The following is a 14,230-nucleotide window of genomic DNA, read 5'->3' as shown; positions in this document are numbered from 1 at the left end:
GGTTTCATGATATGGATATTCCCTCTGTATAGATGGAATCTTTTCATTCTCTGTGATTCTTATCCATGTCCTTTCATTAATCATACATAGGGGAGTTACCCAAAGTACTGGATAATTTCAGAAGAGCAATAGTTTAACAGTTAATTTATATTTAACTGCCCATCTGTTATCCCTCCCTCTTGCTACATGATTAACCTAACTCCTTCTCTAGTCATAAATGACCTTGGAGATTTCTTTTATAGCACATCTTGCACACAAATTATTATCATTGGTGATATGCTACAGTACATTTGAACTCATCTTTCATATAGTTTCCAGTGTCCCTTGGGTAACCTATAATTTGTGATTCTTTGGAAACTATGGTGTTGGGGTACCAGTAACTGCTATCTAGCAGGTTTTTTTTTAAAAGATCCTGAAATGATCTGGAAGCACAGTGTGAGTCAACAGCATCATATGACGACCAAGAAACCTAATATAATCTTGGACTGAATGAAGAGGAATTTGTAGTGTCCAGGCTGAAGAAGTTGGGGATGTTTAGCAGAGAAGGCTTGGCGAGAAAGGGAAATGTTCATGAATACCATAACTATCTCCCAGTGTATGAATGGCTGTCTTGTGGATGGGGGATTATATTTGTCACATAAGCTTGATCACGTATGTCAGAACTGGGAGCAATGGGTGGAAGCTGTGAAGAGGTAAATTTAGGCTTTGTGTAAGAAGAACTTTAAAAATAATTTTTAACCAATTACAGCTATCCCAAAATGAAATTTGCTGCGTCTAGAAATAGTGACTTCTCCCTTAATGGATTTCATTAAGCAAATGATGGATGACCAAAGTATTTTGTAGAATTTCCTCTTCCAACCCTGAGTTTCTGTGTGTTACATGATTCTCAGCTCTATTGCATCACTAGGAAAATGTCAGTGTTGAAAAATAAGAGTTTTGTTTTAAGGAGGATCTTTTGATCTGAAGTACATACATATAATGCATTAAATATTTACATAGAAAGTATACAGCTTATTACAGACAAAGAAAAATTGGTTTTTTCTATTGCTTTAAATTGAATTTCAGTTTTTCTTATCCTGTTTTTTTATAGGTAGAAATGGACATCGTTGAAAAATTGGTGAAAATGGTACCTTGTGAACATGAAGATCTCCTAAATATCACCCTAAGACTTTTGTTAAATCTGTCCTTTGATACAGGACTGAGAAACAAGATGGTACAAGTTGGACTACTTCCCAAACTTACTGCACTTTTAGGTATGTTCTTTTAAAACAAGTGATAATGCTACTCACACTTTGAGCATCTTTAATGGAAAAGAGTTATCTTTGTGTTGAAACTTTAGCTGGAAAAAAGCATTCTGTATATATCCTTTGATTGAGAACTGAATAACACAAATAACAGAATAATGAAGAAAAACTTACCTCTTCCAGAATCCCCTGGTGGAAATACAACTTTTAACCCGATAGTTGCATTTCCCCGTTTTTTTGATCCAAAGTGAAGGAATGAAAAAACTGCATGGGGAGTGAAGTTGGGTATATATGCTTTCTCATTGGTAGAATTTGCTGTGAGATGAAAGACAGGATATAAATTCTGTGTTATAACATTTAATGCATCGTTTGTGAGTGATTCTTTGTTGTTAGTTCTGTTTTAAAATGCTGTTGTAGACTTTTCCTACAATTCAGGTAAATATGGAATGTAAGTATGGGTACTGAGCACTCGCAGTCAAAAAGTTCCTATAAATTAGAAAATATTCCACTAAAAGAGTGCATTTTATAGTAAATAAATAAAATTTACTCTAACTTTTCTATACTTAATGAATCCTCAAGCTGAGATAGATCCCAAAGAAAATGATAGTGCTGGCAGGAATGGAAGTTGATTTTGAGTTAATGCCTTGGATTAAATAGTAAGGGACACTACCTTAGAGATTCTTTATTTCAGATGAAAAACCAAACAGAAGATGCTTGTTTTTGATTATTACAAGTTAGCTTTCACAAGAATTGGGCTTTTTATGAATTATATTCTAGATAGTTGAACTTTGCTATAGCTCATAATTTCTGTTGGATTATTCATTTATCTTAAACTTGTACCATTTCTAGTAGAATATATAAGCTCTTTGAGGGTAAAGAGTGTTGTGTTTTTTCTAAATCTTTAACGTTTCAGCACAGTATATGTATCTAACACAATACTTTATAATTAGTTGACACCTAAATATTTGTTGAATTTGATTGAATCTAGTTTTTCACTGATTTAGAATTTTTAATTATTTATTTATTTTTAGTTTTCAGCATTCACTTCCATCAGATTTTGAGTTCCAAATTTTTCCCCATCTCTCCCCTTCCCTCACCCCAAGACAACATGCAATTTGATATAGGCTCTACATGTACATTTACATTGAACCTATTTTCACATTAGTCATGTTGTAGACAAGAATTATAGCCATTGGGAGAAACCATGAGAAAGAAAAAACAAAAAAAGAAAAAAAGAGAGAGAGCAAATAATATGCTTCAATCTGTATTCAGACTCCATAGTTCTTTTTCTGGATGTGGATAGCATTTTCCATCATTAGTCCTTTGGAGTTCTCTTTTTTACCACAATTTTAACACTTGATATTAGTGCCAGTGGATTTTATATCCTGCAACTTTGTTATTTCGAGTAGTTTTTTCCTTGATTCTCTTGGATCCTTGCATTGCTAAGAGATAAGTCTGTCAAAGTTAGTCATCACATATTGTGGCTGTTACTGTGTACAATATTCACCTGGTTCTGCTCACTTCACTCAACTTTAGTTCATTCACATGCTTTACAGGTTTTTCTGAAGTCTCCCTGCTCATTATTTCTTATAGCACAATAGTGTTCCATTATATTCATATACCGCAACGTGTTCAGTCATTCCCCAAGTGATGGGCATCACCTCAATTTCCAATTCTTTGCCACTACAAAAAAAAAGCTGTTACAAATATTTTTGTACATGTTAGGTCCTTTTCCCATTTTTATGATCTCTTAGGGATGCAGACCTAGAAGTGGTATTGCTGGGTCAAAGGGTGTGCGTAGTTTTATAGCCCTTTGTGCATAATTCTAAATCGCTCTCCAGAATGGATGGGTCAGTTCACAACTCTACCAACAATGCATTAGTGTTCCAATTTTCCCACATCTTCTCCAGCATTTATCATTTTTCTGTTTTGTCATGTTAGCCAATCTGATAGGTGTGATGTGGTACCTCAGAGTTGTTTTGATTTACATTTCTCTGATCAATAGTAATTGAGAGCATTTTTTCATATGACTCTAGATAACTTTAATTTCTTCCTCTGAAAACTGCATTTTCATATCCTTTGACCATTTATCAGTTGGGGAATAACTTATATTCTTATAAATTTGACTTAGTTCTCTATATATTTTAGAAATGAGGCCTTTATCAGAGATACTAGTTGTAAAAATTCTTTCCCAGTTTTCTGTGTCCCTCCTAATCTTGGTTTTATTGGCTTTGTTTGTGCAAAAACTTTGCAATTTAAAGTAATCAAAATTATCCGTTTTGCATTTCATAATGTTCTCTATCTCTTGTTTAGTCATAAATTCTTCTATTCTCCATAAATCTGACAGGTAAACTATTCTTTGCTCTCCCAGTTTGTTTACAGTATCAGCCTTTATATCTAAATCATGAACCCATTTTGACTTTATTTCAGTATATGCTGTGAGATTTTGATCTATGCCTCGATTCTGCCATACTCTTTTCCAGTTTTCCAAGCAGTTTTTGTCACATAGCGAGTTCTTATCCTAGAAGCTGGAGTCTTTGGGTTTATCAAATAGTAGATTACTATAGTCTTTGACTACTGTGTCTTGTATACCTAACCTGTTCCACTGATCCACCACTCTATTTCTTAGCCAGTACCAAGTAGTTTTGATGATTGCTACTTTATAATACAATTTAAGATCTGGTATGGCTAGGCCATGTTTCCTAGCATTTGTTTTCATTAGTTGCCTTGATATTCTGGACCTTTCATTCTTCCAGGTGAAATTTGTTATTATTTTTTTCTAGCTCTATGAAATAATTTTTTGGTAATTTGGTTGGTATGGCACTGAATAAGTAAATTAATTTAGGTAGATTTGTCATTTTATTATGTAAGCTTAGCCTACCCATGAGCCACTGATGCTTTTCCAATTATTTGGATCTGACTTTATTTGTGGGAAACTGTTTTGTAATTATGTTCATATGGTTCCTGGGTTTGTTTTGGCAGGTAGACTCCCAAATATTTTATAATGTTTACAGTAACATTAAATGAAATTTCTCTTTCTATCTCTTGCTGTTGGGTGGTGTTAGTAATATATAGAAATGCCTATGATTTATGCGGATTTTATATCCTGCAACTTTGCTAAAGGTGTTTGTTATTTCAAGTAGTTTTTTCCTTGATTCTCTAGGATTCTCTAAGTATGTCATCATATCATCTTCAAAGTGATAGCTTTGTTTCTTCTTTGCCTATTCTAATTCCCTCAATTTCTTTTTCTTCTCATTGCTGAAGCTAATGTTTCTACTACCATATTGAATAACAGTGGTGATAATGGACAACCTTGTTTCACCCCCAATCTTATTGGAAACGCTTCTAGCTCATCCCCATTACATATAATGCTTGCTGATGGTTTTAGGTACATGCTACTTATCATTTTAAGGAAGATTCCATTTATTCCCATGCCCTCTAGTGTTTTCAATAGGAATGGATACTGTATTTTGTAAAAAGCTTTTTCTGCATCTCTTGAGATAATCATATGGTTTCTATTAGTTTTGTTGTTGATATGGTCAATTATAATGATAGTTTTCCTAATATTGAACCAGCCCTGCATTCCTGGTATAATTTCTACCTCACTATAGTGTATTGTTGTTGTGACAAATTGCTGTATTCTTTTTGCTAATATTGTATTTAAAACTTTTGCATCTATATTCATTAGGGAAATTGGTCTGTAATTTTATTTCTCTGTTTTGACTCTTCCTGGTTTAGGTATCAGTTGTTTGTGTCATAAAAAGAATTTAGTAGGACTTCTTCTTCATCTTTTTTTTGGGGGGGGGCGGCAATTGGGGTTAAGTGAACTTGCCCAGGGTCACAGCTAATAAGAGTCAAATGTTTGGTCTGAGGCTGGATTTGAACTCAAGTCCTCCTGACTTCAGGGCCGGTGCTCTATCCACTGTGCCACCTAACTGCCCCAAAATAAAGATATAATTGCTTTTTTGGGGGGTAGGCAATGGGATTAAGTGACTTGCCCAGGGTCAATCAGTTAGTAAGTGTTATGTGTCTGAAGCCGGATTTGATCTTAGGTCCTCCTGATTCCAGGGCCGGTGCTCTATCCACTGTACCACCTAGCTGCCCTATTGACCTATTTTCCCAAATAGTTTATATAGTATTGGAATTAATTGTTCTTTAAATGTTTAATAAAATTCTCTTGTAAATCCATCTGGCCCTGGAGATTTTTTTTTCTAGGGAGTTCATTGATGGCTTGTTCAATTTCTCTTTTCTGAAATAGAGTTATTTAAGTATTTTATTTCCTCTTCTGTTAATCTGGGTAATTTGTATTTTTGTAAATATTCATCCATTTCACTAAGATTGTCAAATTTATTGGTATACAGTTGGGTAAAATAGTTCCTAATTATTGTTTTAATTTCCTCTTCCTTTGTGGTACTGATTTAGAATTTTAACACTTGGTATTAGTACCAGTGATGCCAGCAAACCATCTTTTTTCCGAACTGTCTGCACAATCAAATAAAATATGGCCACAGCTAACTTTGTTGTAGGGAAGTTACTCTTCAAAGGACTGTTTATGTCACTGGTAAGCCTTCTCTTTTTTAATTTGTTGAAATCATTAATTTCTACCATGAGTTAAGGATAGCACAACTTGGTATAATCTTTAATCGTTCTCCATTGTCCCCTTTCTTTTGACTAAGTTGAATGTATTCTTCCCATATTGGTAATTAAAATCGAGATTCAAAATAGACAGCTGCATTTTGGTCCTGAATTGGTTTTTGAATTGTTTATATTTTCAAGCATCTGTGGATCTTAATTTAAAGTTCTTATGCATATAATTAGTTCCCCAAGCCAAAATTAAAGTGAAAAAGTATTCCACTCTCCCCATTCACTTTGAGTATTTCAAGTATGTATCAAGTAAGTCTGGAAGAGTGAAAGGAAAGATTCTGGCAACAGCTCTCATTCCTCATTCTCTGTTCAGTTCTGACATTCTTCCTTTGAATCATCAGTTATGGAAGGTAATGCTCCCAAAGGGACACTCCAAATGAACTGGGAGAAGCCCCCTCGATGGTCCCAGGCACCTTTAAGAAATTTCTTTTGAGGGATGAATCTCAGGGTGCCTTCTAATTTGTAGATCAAGTATCCCAGTCCTCGGTGACTTTAGTCACCATGTTTTAAAGCCCTAGCTTGGGAGATCTTGAAAGGGAAGGAAAGGATTTTAGTGATTTAAAATTGAGATTTTGGAACGCCAATAACAATTTTTAATCATTTGTACATACTCGTCTCTTAAATTAAGCTTTCAGTTGAAGGACTTTATTTAATCCCTTCCCTAGTACAGGATAAGCATCCAATAAATGCTGGATGTTATTTAATCTTTCCAAGAGCTCCCATTCCTCCTAATCCTACCCTATCCCTTCGGTAAGAATAGGGAGCTACATCCTAATTATCTTGATTTCTCCATTATGTTTGTGTCTAATACTAGGCTTTTTTGCCCAAACATTTACATTACTTTCATGAAAAGACATGAAACAAAAATAGAATACAAAAAAATGTGTCCAACTTTTAGCCTGTTTTTTTCTGATACTTTGTGTCAGTTTGAAAAGCAATTCTATCATTATGGTGTGGCATAGGGAGCAGGAAAGAATTCTGAGCACAGAAAACAGCTTTTTCCCTCCTCCCAAGTTGACCTTTTATAGTGAAACTTCATCATTTTGTTTAAATTCCCAAGACATGAGATATCACTTTTCTGGACAAGGGGGAAAAAAAGCTCTTATTATTCTATCCTGATATTAGTAAAAACCAGAACTGCATGGTCTTAGCGTTTCCACTGCTATCTCAGCTACTTTTCAGGAATTGATTGAAGGCAAAAATAGTTCTGTTGGAGCATTTATGGCAAAACTTAGCTGGACCTTCATCTTCTGCAACCTTTGTTGGTACATAAGCTGCCATTACTTTCTTGGTGGCCTTTTTGTAATCATGAGCATTGCAGTAGGAGATGACCAAGTGTCCCTTGAAATTATGTTTCTTGTGGTCTTTGAGCACACAATAAAACCAGTTCCACCAATTCTTTTCTTTGCCTTACCAAGACATAGTTGCGAGCCATTCTTCTACTTGGCTGCAAATTCCTTCTTTCTTCTGGTTTTACATATAGTGAAGTGATCAAGATTATGATGATTTGTTTTGTATAATAACATGTACCCTCATTGATCATTGGATCGATTCCCTTAAGAGTACCTCTAGCCAAATTGAAGCTGATAGATGGTCTGAAAAATGTATTTCTTAGCACTGTCTTTCTTCTTTTATGACTCGCAAAAAGGATGGAGATGAGTCCTTGATCACATTCTCTCCTGTCTTCTCCAACAGATTGTGTCCTCAATCACCTTCCCACTCCAGGCCCCTTTAATCTTCCAACTTTCCCTATCCATACTACTCTCTTCTTCTCATCCTAACTGTTCAACTGTTCCTCTTATATCTCCTTAGCTGTTTCATCGTCCATATCTTACCCCTAAGTGTAGGTGTTCTCTCTGTAGGGGAAGGCTCTGGAGTTAGGAAAATCTTTGTTCAATTCTGGGACCATATTCAAAGTCTTTTCACCCTTGCTAACTAAGTCTGCTACAAAGCTGTATTATCTAATCTCAACTTCACTGCAGTAAAGTCATCCCTTTACCCCTCCATCTATTCCAAGTCTTCTTTCATCTCCTCAGGCTACTTGTACAATAAGTAGCCTCTAAGAGAACCTTACCTCATGCCTTGCTGAGATAATAAAGATGATTTGCTGGAACCTTCCTCTTTATTCTATACATCTCACATTTCTTACTCTTGACTTGTCCACTCCTATCTCCTTCAACCTATTACTCCACAGTCTGCCTTCCTCTCTCTCTGATCTTAAATTTCCCTCTTTATCTATTGGCATATTCCCTTCTATTAGCAGGCCTACTCACTCTCTTCTGTCCTTGCCCCTGCAATCTTTAAAAACAAACAAACAAACAAAAAAAAAAACAAAACCCCTCACTTAGTACTACTGTATCCTCAAACTGGCCTCCTATATTTCTCCTTCCTTTCTCAGTTATACTTCTAGGGGAAAAAAAAAAATCTACACTTATTGCCTCAACTCCCAAGTGACCGGTGCTCTCTTGCCTAATAAAGCTGATGTGCGATTCTTATTCCTCGCCCTTCTTGACCCCTCTGCTGCATTTAAAACTGTTAATTACCCTTTTTTTCTGAATTTTCTTTTTTCTCTAGATACCCATGACACTGTTCTCTCTTCGTTCTTCTACCTGTCTGACAGTTCTTTCTGTTTTCTTTGTTGTACTGACAGCAGTAGTAGTGATACCCTCTAGGCTCTGTCCTGGATCCTCTTGTCTTTGTTCTCTTCCTAATCTCCTTAGCTCTCATAACTTCACTTATCAGCTCTACACAAACAATTCTCCTATCCCTGAATATCCAGTTTGCTTTCCTGAGCTTTAGCTTAAATGTCACCTCCTACTGGAGGCTTTTCCTGGTTCCACACAGTTGTAAGTGCTTTACCTCCAAAATTATCCTGTTTGTTTTGTATATCTTTTGTATAAGAAGCTGAGTGGTGTAGGGCATAGGTGTCAAACTAGAATATCTCAGGCCACTACAAAACTCCCTCGAGTGACTGAGCTAAACTAAAACATAATTGGGAAATAATTAATAAAATAAATAAAAATACAAAAACATAGATGATGTTAATTTATAGTTTTCCCAGTCAATATGCTGAGAAGGGATCCATTTCTATTTGAGTTTGACATCAGTGTGTAGGGAATAGAAAGCCACTGAATATTAACATCAAATGAGGTATAAAGCAGGGAGAAATTGTTGTTTATACAAGGTGTATTGGCTGGTATTAAGGAAGATGCCCGACATGAAGTTCAAACAAAAGGGGGCACAATCCAGTTAATGCTAAGATTCTTCAAAAGCTCATATTCACAGGTAATATATTAATTTTACTGATTGCATTGGGCCCTGATACACTAACAATCCTTCTTGGTGAAATTCATAATTATTTGAATGTGTCTTTTAATCGTGCATTCTTGGAAAATTAAAGTGGATGAGAAACGTTTTCCAGATTTTGACATTAGTTGGATGGACAACCCATTGAGGTTAGTAGTCCATCAGCATTTAGACCTTGGGCAGGTGCTATGTAGCTGGATGATAACCTGGGCCCAGAGTTAATTAGGAGGGAAAGTTTAGGCTCTGACTCTTTGGGGAAAGTCAGTGCTTTCAGTTCAATCAGTCAGTGAATAAACATTTATTAAACACCTACTGTGTGCAAATGCTAAATGCTGGAGATACAAAAAGGGGCAAAAGACAGTCCCTGCCCTCAAGGAGCTCACAGCCTGATGGGAGAGACAACAAGCAAATATGTACAAACAAGCTGTATATACAATAAAAAGTGAATAATGGAAAGAGGGAAGACACTAGAATTAAGATTTCAGCTACTTTCTGCTATAAAAGCCAACCTCTTAAGGGGCAGTATTTTCCTTTTGATGCCATGTATCTGCTGATTATAGCTCTCAAGACTCCACATGCTAATGTTTCTCTACCAGTTGTACACAAGTCAACCACTTTAACTCATAATACCATAGGACTAATTTGTCAGCTCATGTAAGTCACTGTATTTTAACTAACCTTTACCTTCTACTTATAAGAATTTTTGTCAGTGGCTCCAAGGAAACAGAATAGTAAAACAGTGGAAGTCCGTAAGTGCAGGTGAAGTGAAGATAAGGTGAAAGGATGAGAAATGTTTAACCTACAGAAGAGAATGCTGGAGGGTGGGTGAGAATGGAGATCACCGGCTGTCTTCAAGAATTTTAGGGATTCTCACATGGAAGTGGAATTATATTTGTTTCACATCACCCCAGGGGGCAGAACTAGGAATAATCCATGGAAGTTGCAAAGAGGTAAATTTGAAGTCGTGTAAAGAAAAACTTCCTATCAATAATAAGCGCTATCCAGAAGTCGAATGGGCTGCCCCGTGAAGGAGAAGGGTTCCCTTCACTAGAGGTTTTTAAGCAAAGTCTGGATATGCCACTTGTTGTGAATAGTACAGAGGAGATTCAGGTTTAGGTATGTGCTGGACTATGATAACTTCTGTTTTACCTTTCAAATTTGATGCTCTGTGGTTCTGAATTGCCATTCTCAGAAACAAAATTCCTCTTCTTGATTTCTCTAAGTTTTTATTCCTTTCTGGGCAGCAGAACTTTTCAACATGCTTTTAAAAGAGACTTTGTTTTAGCTGGAAATGCTACCCAATTTTATGAAGATTTTCCTATTACTTAGGCCTTACCTGAAAAATCTGTATTTGTTGTTTTTTAGACAAAAGTGCCATTTTGATTAGTGAACAATAAATCATAAGTCATTCAGACTTTAAGAAACCTGTGTTATTAACAGATATACTAATACTTTATTTCCTGAAGTAAATGGCTGGTACACTGCGACCCCTGCTGATGGGAATGAGAGTAACAGAGTGTGTGTGTGTGTGTGTGTGTGTGTGTGTGTGTGTGTGTGTGTGTACTGAATTAGAAATTACTAGGAAAATTAATTCTTTTTAAAATTTATTTTTAGTTTTCAGCATTCACTTTTCTAAGATTTTGAGTCCTAAATTTTCCCCCTTCCTCCCCTCCCACCTCCCCAAGACAGTGTGCAATCTGATATAGGAGATATGTATGTGTGTGTGTGTGTGTGTGTGTATACACACACCCATAATATACATATATATACACATATACATACACATGTATATACATATACACATATATACACATGTACATATATACATATATACAATCATATATACACATATATACATATATATACAATCATATTAAACATATTTCTACATTAGTCATGTTGTAAAATAAGAATCAGAACCAAAGGGAAAAACCATAAGAAAGAAAAATAAAAGAGAGAAAATAGTGTGCTTCGATCTGCATTCAGCCTCCATAGTTCCTTCTCTGCATGTGGATAGTATTTTCCATTATGAGTCTTTTGGAATAGTCTTAGATCATTGCATTGCTGTAGGAAAAGTAATTCTTTTTTAATAATTAATTTTTAGTTTTCAACATTCACTTACATAAGCTTTTGAGTTTTAAATTTTCTCCCCCTTCCTCCCCACCTCCCTTCCCAAGACAGCATGCAATCTGATATAGGATCTACATATACATTCCTTTTAAACATATTTTCACATTAGTCATGTTGTAAAGAATTAGAACCAATAGGAGGAACCACAAGAAAGAAGAAACAAAACAAAACAGAAGAGAAAAAAAAGAGCAAATAGTATGCTTCAATTTGTATTCCAACTCCATAGTTCTTTTTCTGGATGTGGATGGCATTTTCCATTATGAGACTTCTTAGCTTCTTGCATTGCAAAGAAGAGCTAAGTCTATCAAAGTTAGTCATCACACAACGTGGCTATTACTGTGTACGGTATTCTCTTGATTCTGCTCACTTCATTCCGCATCATTCCATACCAGTGTTTGCAGGTTTTTCTGAAGTCTGCTTGCTCATCATTTCTTATAGCACAATAGTATGCCATTATATTCAAATACCACAACTTGTTCAGCCATTCTCCAGTTGTTAGGCATCCCTTCAATTTCCAATTCTTTGCTACCACAGAAAGTCCTACTATGAATATTTTTGTACATGTGGGTCCTTAGGAAAAGTAATTCTTAAAAATTATCTAAGAAAATATTTTAACTAGGAGTTTTGTTTTTTCTTCCAGAATGACACTGCGTTGTCTCTTAGGAGAGACATAACTGTCTTCCTCCTTTACATAAATACTGAGGCCTAGGAAGACCTTATTTCTCTGTTACTTTTCTTATCTTTTTCATCTATCCTCAGATTAATTTATTTGGTGAGAATAATAACTCACATTTACATAATGCCATAAGTTTTAAAAAGCAGATTCCTTACAACAGTGGGAGATAGATAATGTAGCAATACTATTATCTCCATTTTACAGAAGAAACAGAGGTTCATGGAGGCAATAAGACTTATGCAAGGTCATATAGCTAGTACATATTAAAGCTTGAATTTGATTCCAGGTTTCCTGGTAAGACCAAGTCTCTTTTTTCTTGCTTGGAAAGCACTTTAAAGGTCGTTCAGTCTAATTCTCAAAGTTGATAGCAAAAGATACTGAAAGAGGGAAAGTGATTTGTCTAACCTTAAATAGCTACTTATCAGAAGGGCTACAACTTGAACTCGTGTCCACTAACTCAGTGTTCTTTCCACTATATTGTCTCCCCAGTTACTGAATATTTATCAGGGTCTAAAGAAGAAGAGAGTACTCTCTTGGAATGTGTGAGGTTTTTCACTAATCACTTGAAAATATTATATATAACTTTCTTTCCTTTTGTACCATAGCACTGAAATTCATTTAACAAGTATTTATCAGCAGCTGCAGCAACAGTACTTCAAGGTTTACAAAGAGCTTTTCTCACAACAAGCTTGTGAGGTAAATAGTGTACATATTATCATTGCTTTTTGTAGGTAAAGAAATTGAAAGCTTTGTAATGGAGGTCATGAGAGAGATAGCAAGATTAGTAAGACAGTCCTTGTTCACAAAGGGCTTATAGTATAGTAGAGAAGATAAGAAAGATATTCACAAATAACTATAATAGAAAACAAGACTATAAATATATGAGGTACATAAGGTATAGTAAGAGTTCCTAGGAAAAGGAGATCAATTCTGGATGAAGGGATCAGAGAAACCTTCATAGAGGTGGTGGGATTTGATCTGAACCTTGAAGAATGGTTAGGGTTTTAAGCAGAGTGGGGGAGGAGTAGAGAGAAGGATAGAGTTGAGGTGTGTAGAAGAGTATTCCAAGCATATAGAGAAAGATAAGTTACTCATCTAATTTCATTTCCTACAGTTCAGTATTTGCAATTATTGTGATATAATAAAAGTTATCCATTATCCATCAGACTTCAGCATCCTAATATTGTATACTTTGGCACATATTTTTTTTATTATCTAGTTTTGCTTGACTTCATAGCATTTTGCTATATGGGATATCCCTATTAGCGTGGCCAGTACTGTAAGCAAATGAAAAGTAAGTTTATTTGTGTTTAGAAATCTTAACTTTAATATATCTAGAAGTTTCATATGAACTGTTAAGCATAATTCTTCCAGTATATTTTTACATGTTCCTAGTTAACTTTCTCAGCACATTTGTTGATTTTTTTTGGCTCATTCAAGAATAAAATATGAATCCAAAAGAGTACTTTATTAAAAGTTCTTAAGTCATTTGACCTTTATGTGTATTTTATAGTGCTTCCTTGTGTCAGTGTATCCAGGGATGTAAGATGCTGAGAAAATTCCTCGTCATAATAGATCCTCGTCCTAATAGATTTGGCAACTAGAGAGTACATTGACAAAGTTTCAAAAGTATTTTGACTAACTTTGGTTCTCCTCATCTTTTTTAGGGCTTAATGTATCAAGGAAGTGTATCAATATGTATACCTTTTGGGGTCCCCATCTTGACTACGTTATAAGCTTTGGGATGCTTTGGTATAGTAGCCCACCTCTGTATATCAGCATATGTGCCCCAGTGAAGGATGTCCTTTGTTGAATGTCTACCTCATCAAAAAAATTAGTTCCTACATAAAACTCACACTTCATATAATGATAAAGTTGAAGTTTCGTAGAATCCATGCTTGATATAGAAAATAACATATTCCCTAAGAGAATCTATTGAGAAATTTTAACACTACAATAATAGGTTTTTTCTTATAAAAACTGACTTTTTAAATTAACTTTAAGAAATTTGCATTAATTTTCAGAGAAAACAATATAGTGGGGAAGATTCATAGACTGTGTTGTGAGACTCATTGCAAAATCTTACATAATTTAATAAGTAGACAGTGGCAGGTGAAAGACAAAATGACTGAGGAAACGAAGGTTCAATCTTCTTAGCATATCAGTTTATTAAGCAATGCATAGCAGTTTCCCAATAAACCAGGCCCAGACCTCCTCAGCTTAGGCCTGG

At 35.3% G+C, this 14,230-nt stretch overlaps 1 protein-coding gene across 1 annotated transcript in view; it reads left to right on the top strand.

Annotated features, from left to right (window-relative positions):
- KIFAP3 (kinesin associated protein 3) overlaps window positions 1-14,230 on the top strand; it is a 201,980-nt gene that overhangs the window by 69,067 nt on the left and 118,683 nt on the right. Inside the window, exon 10 of the mRNA XM_027868293.1 lies at window positions 1,091-1,253. Coding sequence (XP_027724094.1) covers window positions 1,091-1,253 — 163 coding nt within the window. The remainder of the gene's footprint in view (window positions 1-1,090; window positions 1,254-14,230) is intronic.

Source organism: Vombatus ursinus, unplaced genomic scaffold, assembly GCF_900497805.2.
Source record: "Vombatus ursinus unplaced genomic scaffold, bare-nosed wombat genome assembly UNPS02014789.1, whole genome shotgun sequence".
NCBI classification, from domain to species: domain Eukaryota; kingdom Metazoa; phylum Chordata; class Mammalia; order Diprotodontia; family Vombatidae; genus Vombatus; species Vombatus ursinus.
This window is presented reverse-complemented; position numbering and strand designations above follow the sequence as displayed.